This window comes from Podarcis gaigeae (assembly GCF_964106915.1).
Source record: "Podarcis gaigeae genome assembly, chromosome: 13".
In the NCBI taxonomy this organism is placed as follows: domain Eukaryota; kingdom Metazoa; phylum Chordata; class Lepidosauria; order Squamata; family Lacertidae; genus Podarcis; species Podarcis gaigeae.
In genome coordinates, this window is record NC_139689.1 from 25,448,030 (window position 1) to 25,469,980 (window position 21,951).

At 41.8% G+C, this 21,951-nt stretch overlaps 3 protein-coding genes across 3 annotated transcripts in view; 2 read left to right on the top strand and 1 right to left on the bottom strand.

Moving 5' to 3' along the window:
- LOC310830488 (olfactory receptor 14I1-like) overlaps window positions 1-3,794 on the bottom strand; it is a gene marked incomplete at both ends in the record, with an annotated part of 50,565 nt that extends 46,771 nt beyond the window's left edge. Inside the window, one exon of the mRNA XM_083710268.1 lies at window positions 3,729-3,794. Coding sequence (XP_083566394.1) covers window positions 3,729-3,794 — 66 coding nt within the window. The remainder of the gene's footprint in view (window positions 1-3,728) is intronic.
- The window catches only part of LOC310829574 (olfactory receptor 14A16-like), a 28,464-nt gene extending 6,910 nt beyond the window's left edge, over window positions 1-21,554 (top strand). The window contains exons 4-5 of the mRNA XM_083708220.1: window positions 18,286-18,380; window positions 19,899-21,554. Of these exons, the coding sequence (XP_083564346.1) occupies window positions 19,930-20,889 (960 nt within the window). The 5' untranslated portion in view covers window positions 18,286-18,380; window positions 19,899-19,929 and the 3' untranslated portion in view covers window positions 20,890-21,554. The remainder of the gene's footprint in view (window positions 1-18,285; window positions 18,381-19,898) is intronic.
- Window positions 14,165-15,139, top strand: LOC310830811 (olfactory receptor 14I1-like; the record flags this gene model as incomplete). The annotated part of the gene is made up of 1 exon (XM_083710647.1): window positions 14,165-15,139. The coding sequence occupies one exon, from the start codon at window positions 14,165-14,167 to the stop codon at window positions 15,137-15,139; it is 975 nt and encodes a 324-aa protein (XP_083566773.1).
- Window positions 21,555-21,951: the final 397 nt, after the last annotated feature.

Consider the following 21,951-nt stretch of genomic DNA (forward strand, 5'->3'; position numbering starts at 1 on the left):
TCCTGGATGCAATATGCATCCAGTTCCTGGAATATCAAACCTATCTTCCTGGTGAGATAATGGCCCTTTAGGTATGGGCCATTAAGGTAACAAAGGCAGTTGTTCTGTGGCATATGGCAAATGGGTTGAACCGCCTTCCTCAACTCACTGGTTAATAGAAATACAAAGGGCATCATTGAGAGTTGAGTCTTGGAAGGTATAAACTAGAATCTGGAAACTTCAAGTTGGGCAGCTGGGAAAGACTGATTTCTGTTGAAATCCCAGTATGTGGCTCTGGGAGCAGCAAGACCCTCTTGGAATGTTAATGCTGTGAACCCCTCCATCACAGGCTAAGGTTCTATATATGTGCAAATAAACCCCTTAGCCTAAAGACACCACATTCTCCACTGTACCTCATTCCAAAGGAAACTGAGATCCTGGGTAAGCACCTAGGACCCCTGGAATCTCGCAACACTTGGTGATTGGAGTGGTATGCAACAATATGGATCTGTCCTACACTTCTTAGAAGCTTTTCTTTTCTTTTCTTTTCTTTTGCCAAACTGTCTGAACAGACAGACACTCTCCCCTTTTTCTTGAGGAAATTTCAGGAAACTTACTCCTAAAGGGAGGGAATGCAGCTGGATATGGCTAGCCTTCCTAGCCAATCACAAAGGAGACTGGCATCCTGGCATTCAAGTTTGAAACATCTACTCATTAGTCTTCCTTCTTCTTGCAACATCCAGGCTCCCAGAATTTAGGTGGCCTAAGCTGGGTGGATGAGGTGGCTGAGTAGAATTTTTATTTAGAGGGGGCTGCCTCTGTCTGTGTTGGAGAAAGAGGCTTGGAAGAGAGATTCCTAATCTCCAGGGCAGTGATACCTCAAGTTACAAACACCTCAGGTTAAAAATGCTTCAGGTTACAAATTCTGCTAACCTGGAAGAGTTACCTTGAGTTGAGAACTTTGCCCCAGGATGAGAATGGAAATTGTGTGCTGGCGGTGCAGCGGCAGCAAGAGGCCCCATTAGCTAAAGCACGCCTCTAGTTAAGAACAGTTTCAGGTTAAGAATGGACCTCCAGAACAAATTAAGTTCATATCAAATTCAAATTTATTTATTTACGGCTATTAGCCCATAAAATATGTACAAACCTAAAAGCACAGAAACATAAAAACCAATACATCTAACAACAGAAGGGGAACACCACGATGCAAGGGTGGGTCATTGAGCAGTGACAAATAACAGCTTGGGGCCCGGAAAAATCCAAGGGACGGTTCACAGAAAAAGGAGAACTGGAGACGAGATCCGTCATGCACTCTCATCATAACTGTCCGATTAGTTTTTGTTGTTGATGTTGTTTTTTGGTGGTTTTTGTGTGTGAGATAACCGCATTCAGGAATCTCGCCACCTGCAGAGTTACAGAAGGATCTGTATCCTGCAAAAGCAGTGCGGCATGTGACTCAACAGGCCTGCCAACCAAGCGCAGTAAAGCAGGACCCAGGAATTTAGTCCTGGCTATGCTATGTAAGGGACAGTTGAACATTATATGTGGAAGAGATTCAACTGTTTTCCCGTCACACTCGCATAGCGGAGACACCAAACCCTTGGAAAATCTGTGGCTCAGCAGGTTCGATGGAAAAACATTGAACCTTGCACGAATAAATGCAAGTCGGTGTGGTACAGATGAAAGAGATGACATATATGATGGAAGGCCAAGTGGTGGGGTTATTCCATGATACCTGGGGGAGCAGACACCCCCACCCCTGGAGAGGTTGTGTTGATTTTCAATGTCTAGTTCATAACTAGAGGTACCGCTGTACAATTGTGATTGCTACCAAGTACATAGTTAGATTTATACCTGCCCCCATCCATCTTTAAACAAACATTCCACATGAAAATACTCAGGCTAGAATGAATCACAGACACTTAGCTTTGCAAATAAGTGAATTGTTTCAGTTGTAGTTGTTGTTGTAGTTGTTGTTGTTGTTTATATACCACGATATACCTACAGGTCTCAGGGTGGTTTACAGAATAAAATCAAAAAATAAAACCACAAAAAAAAACAACCCAGTAAAACCCACTGTGGTTTACTCACAGAGTTTCCAGCAGTGGCATGAAACAAATTTTCATCAACTGGGAGTAAAACAAAGAAGAAGAAAGGTTCCAAACGTCTTAAAAAGAAAAGTACTTGGTTTCTTTACAAAAAGGATCATGTAGTCTTTGGGTTAGCAAAGCTTATAAAATCCTTTCTTAGAGAGATTCTTCATTTCATGTGCAGTATTTGCCGAGTTGGGAGCCAAACTATGGCTCCTTCTTGTATTGGTCCAAGAAGCACACAAAGACTGAGAAGGGGGAATTGGAGGCTGCTGAGAGCCTGCTAAGCCACAGCCACTTTAAACATGAGCTCAGGGCTCAGGTTAATGCTTTTTTATATATACAAATAGAATGCTCCACACAATGGAAACCCCTGATAAAGCAGAATACTTGATAGTGTGAGGTGTTCTATTCACATCAAGATAAATGGATGTGGATGCCCACTGCAGTGGGTGGGATTTCGTGCACAAGGATGTTGAGATGGGGTGTCCATGTACAATCTTTGCCTCCATTCATGGATACAATGTCCGTATGCTTAGGCGAACTGGCATTTATCATAAAATGATGAGCAACCTTGGAGCCCCTATGGTTAGGTAGAAAGGCAGCATACAAATATTTTAAATAGGGAAATAATTATTAGCAAAAGGTTGTCTCCAACTAAGTTCTACTCTAAGTAGCCCCATAGAAATTAATAGTTGGAAGTTTGTTATGTCAATTCATGTCAATGACTCTGCTCTAAATGTGAAAGATATTGGACACAACCCTAGTAGTCTTCCATCTGAGGTCACCAGGCAAAATTCATTTCTATTTTTTCTGAGACATTTTCCGCAAAGCACCTTGGATCTCTTTGTTTCTCAGGCTATAAATTATGGGATTCATCAGAGGTGGCAAAATGGCATACAAAACAGCAGCCAACAAATCCAGAGATGGAGAGGACAAAGTCTTTGGTCTCATGTAGGATAGCATAACAGTAGAAACAAACAAAGAAAATATGGTCAAATGTGGGATACAGGTGGAAAAGGCTTTATACCTTCCCTGTGCTGACTGAAGCTTGAACACTGCAGAGAAGATATAACTGTAGGACACCAAGACAAGCAAAAAGCAGAACAACCCCACACAAAAGACACTGGCAAGCGTGAAGCGCTCACTAGCTTCCGTGTTAGTACAAGATATCCTATACAACTGAGGGATATCACAGAAATATTGTTCAATCACATTAGACTGGCAGAAATGTAGCCTAAATGTGTTTACAGTGTGGATCACACCATTGAGGACACTGCTGAGCAACGAAGCAGCTGCCATTTGAAGACAGGCATTCCAGTTCATAATCAGCATGTATTGTAGAGGGTGGCAGATTGCTACATAACGGTCATAAGCCATAACAGTGAGAAAGGACAGCTCAGCCCCTGCAAATGTGACAACCAAGAAAACCTGGGTGACACAGCCAGAGAATGAAATCACATTGACATTAATCAAGGAATTGACCATGGATTTGGGCACAGTGGTAGAAATGTAGCAGGCATCAATGGAGGATAGGAAAGCCAGGAAAAAATACATGGGAGTATGAAGATGTTGGATTCGGGTTATGGTTACGATGATGAGGAAGTTCCCCATTAAGGCTGCTAAATAAAGAGAGAGAAACAACACAAAATGTAAGATCTGGAGCTCTCGAATATCAGAAAACCCTAGAAGGATGAATTCTGTCACAGATGTTTGGTTTACCATTCCTTTGGTTGGAAAATATTCTGTGGAGAGAACAGGAGGAAATGTTGGCAAGAAAACAAAGATTTTGCAAGTTTCTTTGTCACCATTGTGTGTTTAGCAAACCCACTATGAGCTTTTATTTTTTGGTAAAACACAAAATGTAAAGCAAAGATGTGTAAGCGTGGCTATTTAAGGTGGTTGGGAGAAGAACATTATCTAACTGAATGGCTTTGACATACAGTGGTACCTCGGGTTACATTCGCTTCAAGTTACATATGCTTCAGGTTACAGACTCCACTAATAGTACCTCCCAGAAATAGTACCTCGGGTTAAGAACTTTGCTTCAGGATGAGAACAGAAATCGTGCGGCGGCATGGCGGCAGCAGGAGGCCCAATTAGCTAAAGTGGTGCTTCAGGTTAAGAACAGTTTCAGGTTAAGAACTGACCTCCGGAACAAATTAAGTACGTAACCAGAGGTACCACTGTACTCTGGATTCCTAATTCACAGTTTGTCTGTGCTTGGGAGATGGAGAGTCTTCCCTGTTAACAGAACAACTTGAATAATTAAAATAGAGTCCAAAGATAAAATGAAACAAAAACAGTGCATAATTTGAGCAGAGGGGGAAACAGAGGGATTTTGTCTTTTTTATGTCAGGCCTTGTACAGAAAAGGCAGATGTTCAACAAACATACAGAGGAAAATTCCCTCAAAGCTAACAAGACAATAATAACTCATGTTATATCAGCAAGGATCATGCCATTCTGATGGGTAGGTACACAACATCTCCTCCTCCACCACCACTGTCAGCAGAATTAACCCTTGAGTTACCAGCTGAATGATCCCTGTTGTTGTTCTTCCAACAGTTCCTAGATATTTTATGCTTATACTTTAAGTAGCAAACCAGGAGTTCAGAGATGGCAAACCAGGCACCATTAAGAGGTTTGTGGATTACAGCTCCCATAAACCCTGTCCATTTACCATTGTGGCTGGGTTGATGGGAGTTGCAGAATCCGGAATCTGGAGGCCACAAATTTCCCATCTATGTACTAGTAGAATATACATATAATTGGAAGAAAAGAAAGAAGAGATCATGAAACAAGGAAAACTGTCTTTCTTTTCTACATTGCAACTTGTTCATTGAATTAGCTGGTTATATTGTCAGTCTTAAAAGAATGTATTATTTTGCTTTTCAAATCTCATTTGCCACATTTCTTTCCTACAATGTACATCCTTCCTTTTTATTTAAATTTTTGAATCACAGTTTCTTATCAGTTTGCAGGTCTTCTGCATTCACAATCTAGAATGGTTTAAAATTTAATGGGGAGGCTGTCACACTACTGTGACTAATGACTAGTAAATACAACCTTATAAGCAATCTACATGTTTTCAATAGCAGTTGATGAAATTTGGGCAGCAGTAAACCGCACGTTTGTTTTCTAGTTCCTCATTGAATTGCCTCCTACTATAATTGTTCAAATTCACAATTTATTCAAATTTACTTAGATTTCAGTGAATTAGCTAGAGAAACAAAAACCAGAAAATCATTTCCAAACCTTAACTTACCTGTTAATTTCTCTTAAGAATGCCTTTTTCATATAATAATGCAATCACTGTGTTTATTTGGAGACGATTGATCTATCTCTGCTCGTGTTCAGATTTCAAGAATCTGTTCTTCAGAAATCTGCATATGTAGCAGCAGAGACCCAAAGGGAGAAATTAAAACAGAAATTGAGTAGCATGGACTTACCCACAAGGGTGTTGTGGATGTCTACAGGGCTCTCACCACAAGAACCTTGGAAGATAAAGCAACTGTCTAATAACCACTTAACAGAACACAATATAATGAAACATTTTCATTTCTTTAAAGCTCCACTTATAGTTTTGGTCTCCCTAGTTTATTGCCTTTTTGCCCCTTTCCTTTTCAGGGGCCTTGATATGCTCTAGAAAGTCATCCTCAATCACTGTTTCCATTGACATTCTGTGGAGAACTGTACAGTTCTATTCAAAGTGCATGAAAACAAAACAAAGGGGTTGAGAAGCTATGGAGAACAAGGAAGGAACAAAAAGGAAATGGGTATAAGTGTGGCTCTCTTTTTTTAATAGCACAAAAAGGTGGAAGTGCAATAAGTCTTTTCCTTCCTTCCTTCCTTCCTTCCTTCCTTCCTTCCTTCCTTCCTTCCTTCCTTCCTTCCTTCTGACAACCTGGAGGTGTGGTGGAGAGGCTTGTCCAAGATGTTTAATATGGTAGTGACAGCCTCCTCCAAAAAAAAAACACATGTCAAGGACATTTATCTATGGAATGCCTGAAAGAATGGACTGTGTGGAATTTTATGAGGATTTGCACATTGCCAATTAAAGAGAGCTCAACTTTGATTTATTATGGTTTTGATGAGACACCAGCTCATTAAAAGCAAGGAGATGAATATTGGAAGTGGTTCAGAAGTCACAGCCGGACCTGGACTGCTTTCGATTTCAAAGCAAGATGGAGAGTTGTGGCATACTTGCAAAAGAGCACTCGGCGGAGGAAAGAGAACTGATTCCAACATGAACAAAAGAAGAAGGAAAAAATACAGTGGTACCTCTGGTTACGTACTTAATTTGTTCCGGAGGTCCGTTCTTAACCTGAAACTGTTCTTAACCTGAAGCACCACTTTAGCTAATGGGGCCTCCTGCTGCCGCCATGCCACCGCCGCACGATTTCTGTTCTCATGCTGAAGCAAAGTTCTTAACCCAAGGTACTATTTCTGGGTTAGCAGAGTCTGTAACCTGAAGCGTATGTAACCTGAAGCATATGTAACCTGAGGTACCACTGTATTCCACACAGCTATATGAAATAAATTCTCTCTGCAGGGTAACTGATATGGATTTATAGAAACATCTTTGAAAGTCATTATATCAGTGGCTGCAAGAACAAAGGATTAGATCGGAATAGTGGAACTTGGATTAATTAAAAGAATTGGTGCAGGATCAAGGGAACAATATCAACTCCTGACAGCCAGAACACAGGAAGTCAGCCAAAATGTTTAATTCAGACTGTTTAATTGGCTTGTATTGAGATTGGGCATGATTTGGAAATGTATTCATGTGGTTACCATTGGATTGTTATTAATGAAAAATTAATAAAAAGTATTTAAAAATATAAGCATAAATAATGCTTGTGTGTGGTCTACTTCATCACTAGGGCTTCAGGAATGAAACTGCATTGAGAAGAAGCCAGCCACAGAGCCCGTGGCTCCACGCTCAGTCTCCTCTGCCCCCTGAACTGTTAGCATTTCACTGCTCCATTGCTGGATGTGTAATTACATGTCTATGTTTAGTTTCCAGGCTTGGAAACTGTGAGAACGGAAGCTAGTCTTATCTCTTCCACTGTTGTACTGCTGTACTTTCTCTCTCTCTTTTGGAAAAAGAAGAGAGGAAACGCCATGATTCCTTTGTCCTGTATATATTGTTTAATAAATGCTTAGATAGCACACACCAAGGTCCACTTCATTTCTGCTATACTCTGTTGAGTTGAGTCATTGAGTGTGCACGTAACCATCTGATATGTGTCGCTGGGAGCGTGCCGGGACTGGAGATTTATGGACGTCCCAAGCTGCGCGTCACCAGGAAGGCAACGTAGAGGCATCCTGCACAGTTCACAAGTTGTTATTAATAAAGTGGCCCTAGTTTAAACCCACATCTTTTGTCCTGCCTATTTTTTTCCCACCTGTCTCCTCATGAAAACAAGACAGTGGTGGCAATCTTGGTGTGTGTGTGTCCCCAAACCTTCCCCTCCCAATTTTTCATCAATCTCTGTTCTAAGTAAAAGGCCAGTGCTGGGAATCTTTTTTCCTGGATCATCTTGTGGAGGCCATTGAAGGCCCATATGTATCCAACCTGTGGTCTTTTGTAGAATGGGTCTGACAGTGATGATGGGGGGTGGGCTGGAGGGTTTCCTTGCAAAGCATATGCCAAGAAATGTGAAAGGGATTTGCTGGTGAAGACCAGTAACATTCCCAACATGCTTCCCAATTAAGTTTGTCACTTACCATAATACATACCATGGTTCCACCACTGATGAATCCAGTAATTTGCAGCTTGAGAAGCAAGGTGGTAAAAGGTGCTTTGTCAAAAGTACTGGGTTTGAGGCACTCTTCTATGAATGCCCTCTCTAGCTTTCTTCTTCAAATGTGAAGGGCCTGGATATGTTTTGCTTAGTTTTCTCTGTTGCCCCAGATGGAAAGACCTGCATCAAGAGGTTGGATTTGCAACAAAGGACATTTTTATGGAACATTGCATTGGCAGTAAAATAGGTTTTATCAAAGGGTGATGAAGTCCTTTTTAAGGACTTGGTGCTAACAACACCAAGGTCATGGGTTTGGCTTCTGTATGGGCAAAGAGGTCTTTGATTCCTGCATTGCAAAGGGTTGGACTAGATGACCCTTGGTGTCCCTTACAACTCTTACAATTATATGATTCTATGATACTTTTTTAACAAGACAGTGTGTGAGATAGCATCTAGGTGTAGGGCAAAAGCATGAGGAACATTCAGGCATTCTGGAGAGCCAATGCCAGTCAGTGTAAAAAATGCTAAGCTACATAGACCAATGGTCTGACTCAGTACAATACAGCTTTCTATCTTCCTGTAATCTGTAATTCTCATGAACTTTTGTCAGTCTTTACTAACCATATTAGCAAAAAACAGAATTAAAGTTGCTTAGTATGCCTTACTAATGAGAAGTCTTGGATTCCCAAGAGAGCAGATCTCCAAGAACGCAAAAGGGACATGATTGTCCCTGTTAATGGTTTCAGAACTCACAGGGTTAAAGAGTTCTGGGTGACGTCCCTCAATTCCTGTCTCGTGACTCTGAAGGAGGGAGGAGTTGTTCCTCACTGTTCCGTCTCTGCTTCCGAGGGAGACGGTAGCAGCCATGAGTGCTAGAAGTCCAGGAGAAATCTGAGAAGTGCTGTTTTGTATTTTACTGCTGTAATAAAGACTGTTAAGTAAACACACAGACGCCTAGGTGTGTTTGGTTCTTATACACCGAGAAGCAACAGCTTTCCGCTGTGTTTACTCTGCACTTGTGGCTAATGGAGGAGGACCAGCAGAGGGGTCGCAGACGGAAGAGTGCCGGACTGCCATTCAAGGAGCTGCGCCTAATTGGGGTCGTAAACCAATTAGCCACGCCTTTTCTGACAGGTTATGGACGCTGTTTACTGCTATAAAGCTGTTGCGAAGTGTGCCGGTGTGTTTTGAAGTCAGCTGGGAAGAGGCTGAGTCCTGCCTGACACTGAGAGGCAGAGCAGCTGGCTGGAAGGAGCTGAGAGCTGAGAGCGGCTGAAAACCGGGTGCTGGAGAGCTGACTGGTTACGTGAGTACAGCTGGGGCCCCGGGAAGAAAAATGACGCAGTCCCAAAAGCATGGCTTTGAGCTTAAGCTGCCATGTGAGAAACTGACGTGCGATAGTTGGTGGAAGTGGAGCTTTCACGTAGAACTTTTCCTGGTCAGAGAAAACCTTTGGGAAGCAGTCCAGCCCCCACAGACAGCGGCTGGGGCAGCTATAAAGGCTGCAGGGTTGAGTGAAGCTGAAAAGCGTGTGCTTGCTTTTCTGGCAGAAAATGTGAATGCTGCTCTGAAGCCAGTTATCCTGGATGCTGAAAGGCCTGAGGCTGCTTGGCTGGCACTCCGTGAGGCTTGTGAAGCAGGAGTGGAACGCAAGAGCCAAGACGTGGCCACATCCGAAGGGGAGAGGCAAGATGGCGCTGGGCACATTCTTGAGAGCCGACACACAGCTGAGGGAAGCTGTGAGCCCCCAGAGGGGGACGAAGGGACTATTGCTGGCAGCTGTATGAATGCTGCACCATACCTGTGTGAGGAGCCAGGTCAGAGGCCAAGCGTTGGGAGCCCTTTACCCACCAGAGGGGGTGCAGGAAAACGTCCTGGGAGCCCTGAGAGCAGTGGGGGGGGGGGGCAGTGAGCGGTGGAAGCTCAGAAATGGCTTGTTTTCCAAAGGCAGCCAAGAGTTGTTTTCGTCATCAGCCGAGGTCTGAGAAGCTGCGGAGAGTTAGACGCTTCAAGGCTAGCCACCTGCACAACGTGCAGATAAGCCCTACAGAGTTGCGTGGGAACGCAGAGGCCAGTCCGGTCTCCAAGGCAATGGAGGAAGTTGCTTCTACGGACAATTGCCTCCATCCAAAAGCTTGGAGGTAACCCAGAGTCTGACAGCAACACCTGTGTAGCCTTAACTACGGAAGGTCCTGAACAAGGCGGAGTTGGTTGCCGTGACAACCAGAGAGAACAGCTGCAGAAGCCCAAAGGGAGGGGGCAGCGAGACGTTTGTTGCTATGGTGATGTTGAAGGACAGCTCTGAGAGAGACAATGACCTATGCTTTGTCATAGACTCAGGAGCTAACCGCAACCTGATTCCTGAGACCCCTGCTGTCGAGATGTGGAATTGCAAGGCAATTCCAGGTGGAAAAACTGTTCAGTTTGCAAATGGAGAAAAGAAAAATGTGACTAACGTTGCAAATGTCTATTTTTCTGTTTTGCAGGAGCAGATGGAAGTTTGCGTTGTACCTGGGATGCATCACTGTCTTTTATCTGTGCCTTATTTGTTGAAAAAGGGGTTTAAGGTGTACTTTGAAAATGATGTTTGTACGATCTCCAAGGGAGGGAAGCAACTAGTAAGAGTTAAAAAGGGGCAGAATGATCTCTTTATTCTTAAAACACCTCTGAGGGGTGAGGGGAAGGCTGAGAGGGCACAAGCTATGCGTGCTACAGTTCCCACTCATGTTTCATGTGCATGTGCATGGCACAAGAAGACAGCCCATAGTTCTCTTGAAGAAATCCAGGTGTTACAGGAGTGTACCAAAGGCTGTAAAATTCAGGAATGTGGAAGATCCATAAATTGTAAGGCTTGCAGAAAGGCAAAGGTAAAAGGGTGCAGTTACCCCAGGGTGGACAGGGTAACCACAAAACCTTTTGAGCTTGTTCACATAGATCTGTTGGGTCCCATGGCAGAGCCAAGTCTGGGAGGAGCCAGGTTTCTGCTGACGATGCAGGATGATTTTAGCCAGAATTCCTGGACACATGCTCTGAAATCCAAGGAAGATGCAGCGCAACTGATTAAAAGTTGGATTGAGGAGGTGGAACTAAGGTTCTCCACCAGGGTACAGGGAGTTCGAAGTGATCGTTGTGCAGAGTTTACTGGGTCTGCTCTGCAGAAGTTCTTTCACCAGAAAGGGATACATCACAAGATGACTTCTCCTCAAGAGAGGGGGGTGGCAGAGCTCAGAAGTGAAGCTCTGGTTAAGGCTACACAGGTGTTGCTGTCAGACTCTGGGTTACCTCCAAGCTTTTGGATGGAGGCAATTAAGAATGTGAATTTCACCTGGAATCGGTCCTACAGTTCAGTGGTAGGTGACACCCCGTTTTTCATGCTTCACGGGAGGAAACCTCAGATTCATTTCCTCCGTCCGTTCGGGTCGCCGGCATCTGTGCCAGTGCCTAAAGCGCTGCAAAGGCCAAGTGGACCCAAGTTCCAGAAAATGATCTTCTGTGGGTATGAACCAGCTTCTAAAGCATGGCGGTTTGCATATCCGGGAGGTGATCAGAGTAAGCTTCTGATCAGTAAACGTGCTGAGTTCTATGAGCAGGATGGTTGGTCAAAGACTCCTGCAAGGCGTGATGTTCTCTCAGAATGCCTGTCTGATTCAAAGCAGGAAGATTCCGATGAGGGAGAGCCAGGGGCTGAACCTGTTGATGAAGACCAGGTCGATGACCAGGGTCAAGAACAGGGTGGGGCGTCTCCACAGGTTGTTAAAAGAGAGCCCAAGAGTGAGCCTGCGTCTCCTGTTAGCGTAATGCAGAGAATTCGAAGACGCTTTAGGTCAGAGGGGGAATCCCGTGAGGCAGAGGACACACCTGCGTTTGTGCCCAGGCGGTCCAGTCGCACGACGAAGGGCATTCCACCTGAGAGGTATCAGGCCACAGGTGTGTGAGTTGGTTTCACACAGTGCGAACCTGGGAGTTGTGAGGAGGTTTCACTGGTACCTGACAAGAATGCCAGGAGGGGGCACAAGAGGTCTGTAAAGGTAAACACCCAAGTCACCTCAGGAATGGAGGGAAGAGGGGGTGTTAATGGTTTCAGAACTCACAGGGTTAAAGAGTTCTGTGTGACGTCCCTCAATTCCTGTCGCGTGACTCTGAAGGAGGGAGGAGTTGTTCCTCACTGTTCCGTCTCTGCTTCCGAGGGAGACGGTAGCAGCCATGAGTGCTAGAAGTCCAGGAGAAATCTGAGAAGTGCTGTTTTGTATTTTACTGCTGTAATAAAGACTGTTAAGTAAACACACAGACGCCTAGGTGTGTTTGGTTCTTATACACCGAGAAGCAACAGCTTTCCGCTGTGTTTACTCTGCACTTGTGGCTAATGGAGGAGGACCAGCAGAGGGGTCGCAGACGGAAGAGTGCCGGGCTGCCATTCAAGGAGCTGCACCTAATTGGGGTCGTAAACCAATTAGCCACGCCTTTTCTGACAGTCCCTTCCCATATTAACAAATTGATATTGTCATCATAGATCCACACGCAGGGTTTATAAGGTGTCATGTATGGCTCAACTGATACATGTTCAATACTTCCACTGAAGGAGGGGGGGAGAGAATATGAAGCTGAGAGAAATTTGTGAAGAAAAAAAGGTATGCTATTAGGTGCTTACATTTTTCTTATGATCTTAGTAGTCAACTGCTCTCAGTATAAAAACAATGCACTCTCCTTCCTTCCCCCTCTCTCATTCTTTTCTTTCCCATACATTTGCTCCTCCCCTAGCACTCTCTATTGTCAATGAAACTCAAACAGAACAGAATATTACAGTTCATTTTAGATGCTTAGAATGGGTAAAGAGTCTGTTGTGCAGTCTTTGATAAGGATGGATGAATCTCTCAATTTAGATTTTTCTCCATTTCTCATTTTTACAATCTTAAGTTCTCTTTGCACTATTTCCACATCAGTTTGTGTGTGTTTCTTGCTGAATAATCTGAATGAATATCCATACAAATTGCCATGCACATTTTTTTCTTAAAATATTCATTTTCACACAATTATATCCAGTACATACATTTTACAAGAACTTTCCCCAAACGCAATATATCTTTGTACATTCCCCCCACTAACATTCACTGTTGTGTGCATTTTTATTGCAGTTTCCCTTAATATACACTATACAAACATTTTAATGTAATTTTTTTTTGGGGGGGGGGGAGATTGCAGAACTGCACTGCAAAATACAGAAAAGTGGAGATTTCCAAGTATTTCCTAGATTTCCTAGAACCTTAAGGTTGTTAAATTTAGGATAGACAAAAGAAAGTACCTGTACTTCTTCACATAGTGTATCCTTTAGCTATGGAATTCACTTCCACAAATTGTAATGATGGTCACCAACTTGGGTGGCTTTAAAAGAGAATCAGACTAATTTATGAAACAAAGTGCTAATGGCATCTACTGGCCATGATAGCTCTGTTCCACCTCTAGTGTCAAAGACAGCAGTCTGCCTCCAAATATCAGTAAAAACTAGTGATTGCTCTTCAACTCAGGCTTCTCATAGGGATCTGGTTGGTCACTGTGAGAACAGGATTCTAGAGGTCTTTTGCCTGATCCAGGTGAGGTCTTCATATGTGTTTAGTTACATACTGGCAAATCAACCAAGAATGCAGCCTGCTCCAGGTTGCCTTTCTAAATATATCAGGGGTGGGCAGCCCCCCATGCCCTTTCCCCAATTGGTTTGTGGGTAAGGCCTGCCCATTTTGAAGGTCTGGCACAGCAAGGTGGAGGGTGGTATTAGGCAACCGTCCCCCTCCCCCAGCCATGCAGGTAGGTGGTGATTTCCCCTGTCTGGACATGGCCGTGCTGTGTGGCAACCCCACCCCCACCGCAGCCCCAGGTGAATGGATATTTTTGTGGATTTGGGGCTCTACTATAATTTTTTTTTTTTTTTTTTTGCACTAAGGAAAGTATTGAGAAAGTGCACCTCTCAACAACCAAATCAGAATGAATGTTCAATAAACAATGGCTATTATATCACCTTTTTGTAAAATTTGAACAAACAAATCAGGATGAATTCTTAAAAAAGAAGTAGAAGTGATCTAAGTCAATGTATACTCAATTACAGCAATCACCTATTTTTCCCCTGCCTGACCCTGTCTCATTACCAATTCTAAAGTTGCTTCCATCTGCATATTTTAAATTATACCACTACCTTGGTGTACAGACCTAGCATAACTTCTTTTTCCAAAATACATGATGTATAGCTGTAACTATTATTGCTATTTTAAAATCAAAAGTGCAAGTACTGTAGGTCCACTACTTGCAATGTTTCAATTTCCTCTTAACACCTGTCCTTTTTCCTTCTACAGACAGCATGGATACTAAGGAGCAAAGCATAGTTAATCAATCCTCTCTGTCAGGATTTCTTCTAATGGAATTTTCAGAAGTAAGGGAACTACAGATTCTACACTTCTTCATGTTCCTTGTGTTTTATCTGGCAGCACTTACAGGAAATCTTCTCATCATCTCTGCAGTAGCCTTTGACTCCCACCTGCAAACACCGATGTACTTCTTTCTCATGAACTTAGCTATACAGGACCTTGGTTCAGTTTCAGTGATTATGCCCAAATCCATGGCCAATACCCTCTTAAATATTAGATACATTTCTTACCCAGGATGTGTTGCTCAAGTCTTCTTCTTTCTCTTCTTTTTAATATCTGATTTCTTTCTCCTCACGGTTATGGCATATGATCGATATGTTGCCATTTGCAAACCGCTACAGTATGAGATGTTGATGAATATGCAAGCCTGCATCCAAATGGTTATTAGAGTATGGATCAGCAGCTTTCTTTGTGGAGTTTTACACACTGGATGTACCTTTTCTTCCCCCTTTTGCTCCAATGTGGTCAATCAGTTTTTCTGTGAAGTCCCACATTTGCTTAAGATGGCCTGCTCTGATCTGTACCTTTTTGAAATTGGAGCTATTGTGTTAGGATCTGTCACTGTGTTAGGCTGCTTCATCTTCATCATTGCAACCTATGTGCACATCTTCACTGAAGTGCTGAAAATCCCCTCTGTTGAGGGAAGGCAAAGGGCCTTCTCAACATGCCTTCCCCACCCCATTGTTGTCTCTCTATTTGTGTTCACTGGCTGCTTTGCTTACCTCAAGCCCACCTCTAACAGTCCATCAGATTTGGCATTTACCATGATATATTCCATGGTTCCACCACTGATGAATCCCATAATCTACAGCATGAGAAACAAGGAGGTAAAAAATGCTTTGTCAAAACTACTGGGTTCGAGGTTCTCTTCTATGAATGTCTTCTCTAGTTTTTTTCTTCAAAGGTGAAGGGGCTGGCTATGTTTAGCTTAGTGTTCCCTTTGCTCCAGATGCCAAGACCTGCACCAATAGGCTGGATTTTCTACAAAGGATATTTTGATGAAAGATTACTTTGACAGTAAAATAGGGTGATGTCAAAGGGTGATGAAAATGAGTCATTTTTTAAGGCAAATGCTGGATGGTCATCTGTTAGGGATGCTATGATAGGGGTTTTCCTGCTTCAGCAAAATGACATTTTAAGACACTTTCAACTCTGATTTCTGTGAAACTCACCATTTATTTCATGGGTACATTTGGGTGTGTAGACACAAAATTCTCTATGTGTTCACAAAGTCATCCTCCATCCATTCCTCCAGGTCAGTTGCACCATTTACACCTTTGTTGTCTGCTCAGATTGGCTGGTGTTCACCATTGCTCCTGTCTTGACTGGATTTATCTTTAGTTGCCCTTCCTCAGTTAAACAAAATTACAGTGCCATTTTGTGCATGTCAGATTGTACATAGTCACCACTTAATTCAATTAAGTTTACTTCAATAATTAAATGGCTAATGATTGTACCCCTGACATTCATTTAATTTGGGTTGAGGGCTCTGGCTCAAGGCACAAGAATATTTTTTCTGTGTCTAATGTGTTAATAATCTCACAAGCTTTTCCTATAAATGTGCAGTATTTGTAAATCCCAATGGGGAACTGATATTTTTGTGATGTTTGCACTATGTACACATATTTAAGCTGTAAAATTTAGAGTATTTGGTTTTTTTAATTATTAAATGCTGCCTAATTACTCACATTTCCCTTCTAATTTATAATACATTTTGCACGTGAAATACATTTCAGAAGTTGAGAGTATTGTAAATTAGACATGTTAAGGTTTGAAATACTCTGTAACTCAACATTATTCTGAAGTGTTCATAAGTAAAGAGGCATTTATACTGCTTTTCTCTTTATATGTTAATTTACTTTTTGCTCTGTTTGTTGATATTCTAATTCTTATAAATGTAAGCTAATGGTTTGTGTAATCCATACTGGATTGATATCACTCTTGTTTATTGTACTCTGAAAAACAAATCTCTGTTATTTAGAAGTAGGGAGGCTAACAGCACACTATTTGGAGCCCCCCCCCCATTTTTTCAGCCCTAGCCAAGACTTTTCTGAATTTGACAAAAAGTACAAAAGAGAATGTTGATTCCATGTTTGGATGAGACCAGCACACAGTCCCTAGTCATCATGGTAATCGTTTGATGAATAACGTGGAGAAATAGCCCTATTCTTCAGCTCATCTCCATGAATCAACTGAGAAGTAGGTGTTCTTTGAAATGTGTGTCTCTGTGTGTGAGAGAGAGATTGTGGGGTGACTCCATCCATCACCCACATTTCACCCCTGGAGGTTTAACCAAGGGTAAAAGAAGTCCTGATTTAGCACAAATATTGTGAAATCCAATTCAGATACCAACTAGGATAAGACTATCCACTTAGAAGGCATGTTGGAAGATGAAAGTCTTCAACACATGCCAAAGAGGCAATATAGACATCACCTAATATATAAGTAGAAGGATTTCCACACGGTAAATTCCACCACACTAAAGGCCCAAATGGAACAGATGAAATGGTATCTGCAGGAGACCCTCTGTTTACAGCAACCTTCTCTCTCTCCCCCCCCCCCCATCCCTGTGTATTATTTTGGTGTGCCTGTGTGTTATTTTGGAGTGACCATTAGCTTATTCTGGATGGGGCTGATAGGAGTTGGTCCAAAACATCTGAAGGGCACCAGTATGGGGAAGTCTGTGATCATATTGAAATGGGTTCAAATTCCCACTCACACAAAAAGTTCACTGTTTGACCTTTGGCCATAGCTAGTGTTTTCCTTACAGTTCCTATGAGGATAAAATGAGGGAGCAAATGATGTAGGTCAGCTGGAGCTGTTTTGTGGTGGGATGAGATACAGCTACCTCTTTGGAATTAATAATAATAATAATAATAATAATAATAATAATAATAATAATAATAATATACTGCCCTGTACCCAGAGGTCTCAGGGCAGTTCACAGAATAAAATGCTATCACCATTCACGTCCTATGAATGGAGGAGAGGGATAGATGGGTCAAAAAAAGATACCTTCCTCATTTGAGAAAGGGAGTAGACCTAACTTGACTTTTCCCCAAACACCTCATTCCATAATTCTATGTCCCTGATACTAATTAAACATGCAGCTGTGACCATTCCTTGCTGCAGTTCATGTTGTGGGTGCTTCTGGAAATGGGCATATATCCATCCTAAACTATTGTTTCTTTGAATTGTCATATCTGAAATAATTTTGTTTCTGTACAGCTCTACTACTGAGAGGCTTTCAATTCCTCTGAAACCAAATCTCTAGGAACAGAAATGAGTTATTAATAAATCTCCTCCCCATGCTGACAAATTTTATTGCCCTTATAGTTCCAAGTGTAGGAGTATTTTTATATAATTGCATGTGTAGCTGGTCTGATATGCAATCGTTTAATTTCACTGGAGGAGAAAAAGTGGAAAGAATTCTACAAAGAAAAATAGTAAGCTGTTTAGTGTGTTTTTTGTGTGTTTTTTTTGCGATTGCACTCTATATGAAAATAATGAATCTCCCCTCCCCCTGTCCCTGTCTCTCTATCATAGTCTTTTCTCCACATACTGTATAGGCGCTGTGTCATGAAAGTTCCTCTGTATTCTTGAGTCTGGAATTGCACAAAGTACTTCAGTGTATGCAATTTGTCTATTTTCTTGAAATATTCAGATATTTTCACACAATCAAGTGAATTGCAATGTGGATCTGCTGTATAATCTCCATCTTGGAAGGCTACAGGTTATTGATAGCAAGACTGAATATTAGCATTTAATGTCAACTAAAAATTGAATTGGACACTACACCAGTGTGGTGTAGTGGTTAAAAGCGGTGGACTCGTAATCTGGTGATCTGGGTCCGCATCCCCGCTCCTCCACATGCAGCTGCTGGGTGACCTTGGGCTAGTCACACTTCTCTGAAGTCTCTCAGCCCCAGTCATCTCACAGAGTGTTTGTTGTGGGGGAGGAAGGGAAAGGAGATTGTTAGCCGCTTGAAACTCCTTAGGGTAGTGATAAAGCATGATATCAAATCCAAACTCTTCTTCTTCTTCCTCACCTGAAGTATCTTAAGGAGAGGACCTTTCTACATTAAAGAAAAGCCTTGGAAGTTTGCTAAAAGTAATCCAGTGTTCCTGAGGAAGGATGTCTACATCTCAGGTAGACGTTTTCTGAAGTATTGGAGATATACTGTGAATAAAGCCTGGATAGCTCAGTTGGTTAGAGCATGGTTGCAGGGTTGATCCCCGTACGGGACGGCTGCATAGTCCTGCATTGCAGGGGGTTGGACTAGATGATCCTCAGCCTTCCTTCCAGCTCTATGATTCTATTTTCTTTTGTGTCAGATTGCTGAATAACTTCACATTATACCATGTGAAGCCTGGATTAAAAAATAATAATCCATTATTCCATTTCAACCCAGCTAATAATTACATCACATATAATTTTGTGATGTCAGAAATGGTGTGTTTCTAAGACAGTTACTTTTTATTTGTGCCTGTCATACAGCTATCAGGTTCAACAAGTCCAAATTCCTCTCCTTGCCCACATTCTCATTCTTCATTTTCCTTTGGCTGTTCTATAAACATTCCTCAACCATCTATATGCTTCCTTTCTTTGAAACCCTTTTCTCTTTGGTCGAAAAGAGGCAACCAAAGGGCTTCCAAGGGAAGGGGTGGGATTGCTGGAGACACCCTTCCCATGATGAGTTGGGAGAGCTCAGTCGGTAGAGCATGAGACTCTTAATCTCAGTCATGGATTTGAGCCCCATGTTGGAGGAAAAAATCCCAGCATTGCTGGGGGTTGGACTAGATTTCCCTCTTCCAACTTTACTGCTCTATGATTCTATGATATTACTCACACTCCCTCGCAGCTTTTTGCAAGGCTTCAAAGGGTTCATTCCTATCTTCATGTAAAGCTCAGGGGGTGGGGTGAAAGAAATCCTGTCTGAAACCCTGGAAAGCCACTGCAAATCAGTGTAGAAAACCTCTGTAGGACACTACAGTGTCTGGTAGCAGCTCTCCAGGATGTCAGACAGTGACATTTTTCATTCCATCTTGGAGATGCCAGGGAGTGACTTGTGTAAGCATGAATGGAAGGACATATCTGTGAATGGGGGAAAGTATCAGTAAGTTGGAGGCATACTCTGATTTTACTAAGCAACTGTGCCTGATGAGAAATCAAGAAACACAATGGATCAGTAAAATCCCCCTAGTTAATTTGCCAAATGTTAAAGATGACCAGTTTGGGATGGTATGAGTTAGTTCTTTTTCCTTTTATAATTGAGCTACCACATTATTTTCACACTGTTAGAGAGGCAACATTAAGATCGTCTAATTAGGCAGTGAATGTGGACAACATTCTTGGGTGTATGAAACGTGACTTGAGTTTACACACTCAGGGACTCGATGACTGGAAGGTGGGATATTTGGCAGTTGATTTATGGAAACTTCAAACTGTTAAATGACATTGTGCTTTAGTTACATCAAACTAGTATAATGAGTTTGCAAACATCAATTCTAATAATACATTACACATATTACAGTTATCAACATCAGCTTTTCTTCCTCAGAACATTGCCTTATTCTAAAATAATTTAGAAATAATAATAATAATAATAATAATAATAATAATAATAATAATCTCATTTTTAACAACTGCTCTTCTGTTACTTTCCAGAGGCAGCATCGATGTCAAGGAGGAAAGAATAATGAATCAATCTGCTCCGTCAGAGTTTTATCTGCTGGAATTCTCAGAGATTCGGGAACTGCAGATTCTACACTTCTTTGGATTCCTTGCTTTTTATCTTGCTACAGTTACAGGAAATCTTCTCATCATCTCTGCAGTAGCATTTGACCACCACCTGCACACTCCTATGTATTTCTTTCTGATGAACTTGGCTATACAGGACATTGGCTCAGTTTCAGTCATTATCCCCAAATCCATGGCAAATTCCCTCATGAGTACCGGACACATTTCTTACTCTGGCTGTGTTGCTCAAGTCCTCTTGTATGTCTTCTTTGTAGCATCAGATTTCTCTCTTCTCACAGTCATGGCTTATGATAGGTACATTGCCATTTGCAAACCTTTACATTATGAGATCCTGGTGAATAAGGAAGCTTGCATCCAAATGATTGTTAGTGTATGGATCATCAGCTTTCTCTATGGAGTGTTACACACCGGAGGTACCTTTGCACCTAAATTTTGCTCCAATGTGGTCAATCAATTTTTCTGTGAAATCCCACATTTACTTAAGATGGCCTGCTCTGATTTGTACCTCATTGAAATTGGAGTTGTTGGGTTAAGTGTTGTCATTGGGACAGGAAGCTTTATCTTCATCATTGTATCCTATGTGCAAATTTTTACTGCAGTTCTGAAAATACCTTCTACTGAAGGAAGGCAAAAGGCTTTTTCAACTTGCCTTCCACACCTATTAGTTTTCTCCCTATTTATATTCACCGGATACTTTGCTTACCTCAAGCCTGCCTCTGACACCCCATCACATGTGGATTTGGCATTTGCCATGGTCTACTCCATAGTTCCACCCTTGATGAATCCAATTATCTACAGCATGAGAAACAGGGAGATAAAAAATGCTGTGTCAAATCTATTGAATTTGAGGTTATTTCCTTTGAATACCTTCTACAGTCTTATGGTGCTGCAAAGGTGATTTCTATGTATAACTCTTATGATAGAAAACTGGATGTCTTATAAGGATCGGTTAAAGGAATTGGATATGCTTAGTGCAGTGTTCTCTGTTGCTCAAGAAGGACAAGAGCCACACAAATAGGTTCAAATAATAAGATTTTGTATATTTTGTAATTAGATTTTGATTTGGAATTAGTTCCTGATAGAACGAGTTGTTTGGCAGTAGAGCAGACTTTATCAAAAGTGGGTTTCTTGAGAAGCCTGGGTGGCTGTTTGTCAGTGATGTGGTAGTAGTGGATTTCCTGCATCGGCAAGAGATTGTACATGTACAAGATAACCTTTGAAGTAGCCAAGCAGGGCCAGACTTAGGGGTGCACAAGATGGGCAGTCATCTAGGTCACCAAGGTTAGCGGCGGACACCAAGCTGAGCTCACTGGCTGGGTTCTTTATATTATGTACTGTCTGTAGTAAGCTAGGGTGGCAAAAAGCAAGTATTTATAACCTTTTTTTCAAGATTCTGTAAATTGTATGGGCAATAACTTTAAAAAAAATGGTCTTCCTTCAATTAGCTTTAAAGTAAGCTTCTGTTTCAGTGCTAGGTAAAAGAATCAATACAATGCAGCTTTACTTTGAGGCCATGTTACCAAGCACTTAGAATTTCAAAAAAGGTAAATACCATAAATATTATATAAATAATAACAAATTAAAGTTGTAAGCTTTAGTAATTCATCTGGGTACTTTTTTATTTATAAATGTTTATTTATCTTATCAAAGATAAATATAATGAATATTCTAAAATAAAGAACGCTAACCAAAAGATAGGAATCCCAACAAAATAAAACAAAATACTTCAAGTACTAGTTCCGTTGTGTTATGTAGTCCACTGTCACTGCTCAGAATGGGTCTTCTTGTACTTTGGTTTGTGCAAACTGTAGCACAATGGCTGAGAGACCAAGGTTTAGGACAATATTGTTTTCAATGGATAGTGTAGCAAGTGTGTTTCTCATCTGCCATGGCATATAACAAAGACATTTTGAATAGATGCAGCAAGCTTTGTTTACCACTAGCAACCTAATCTTAGCAT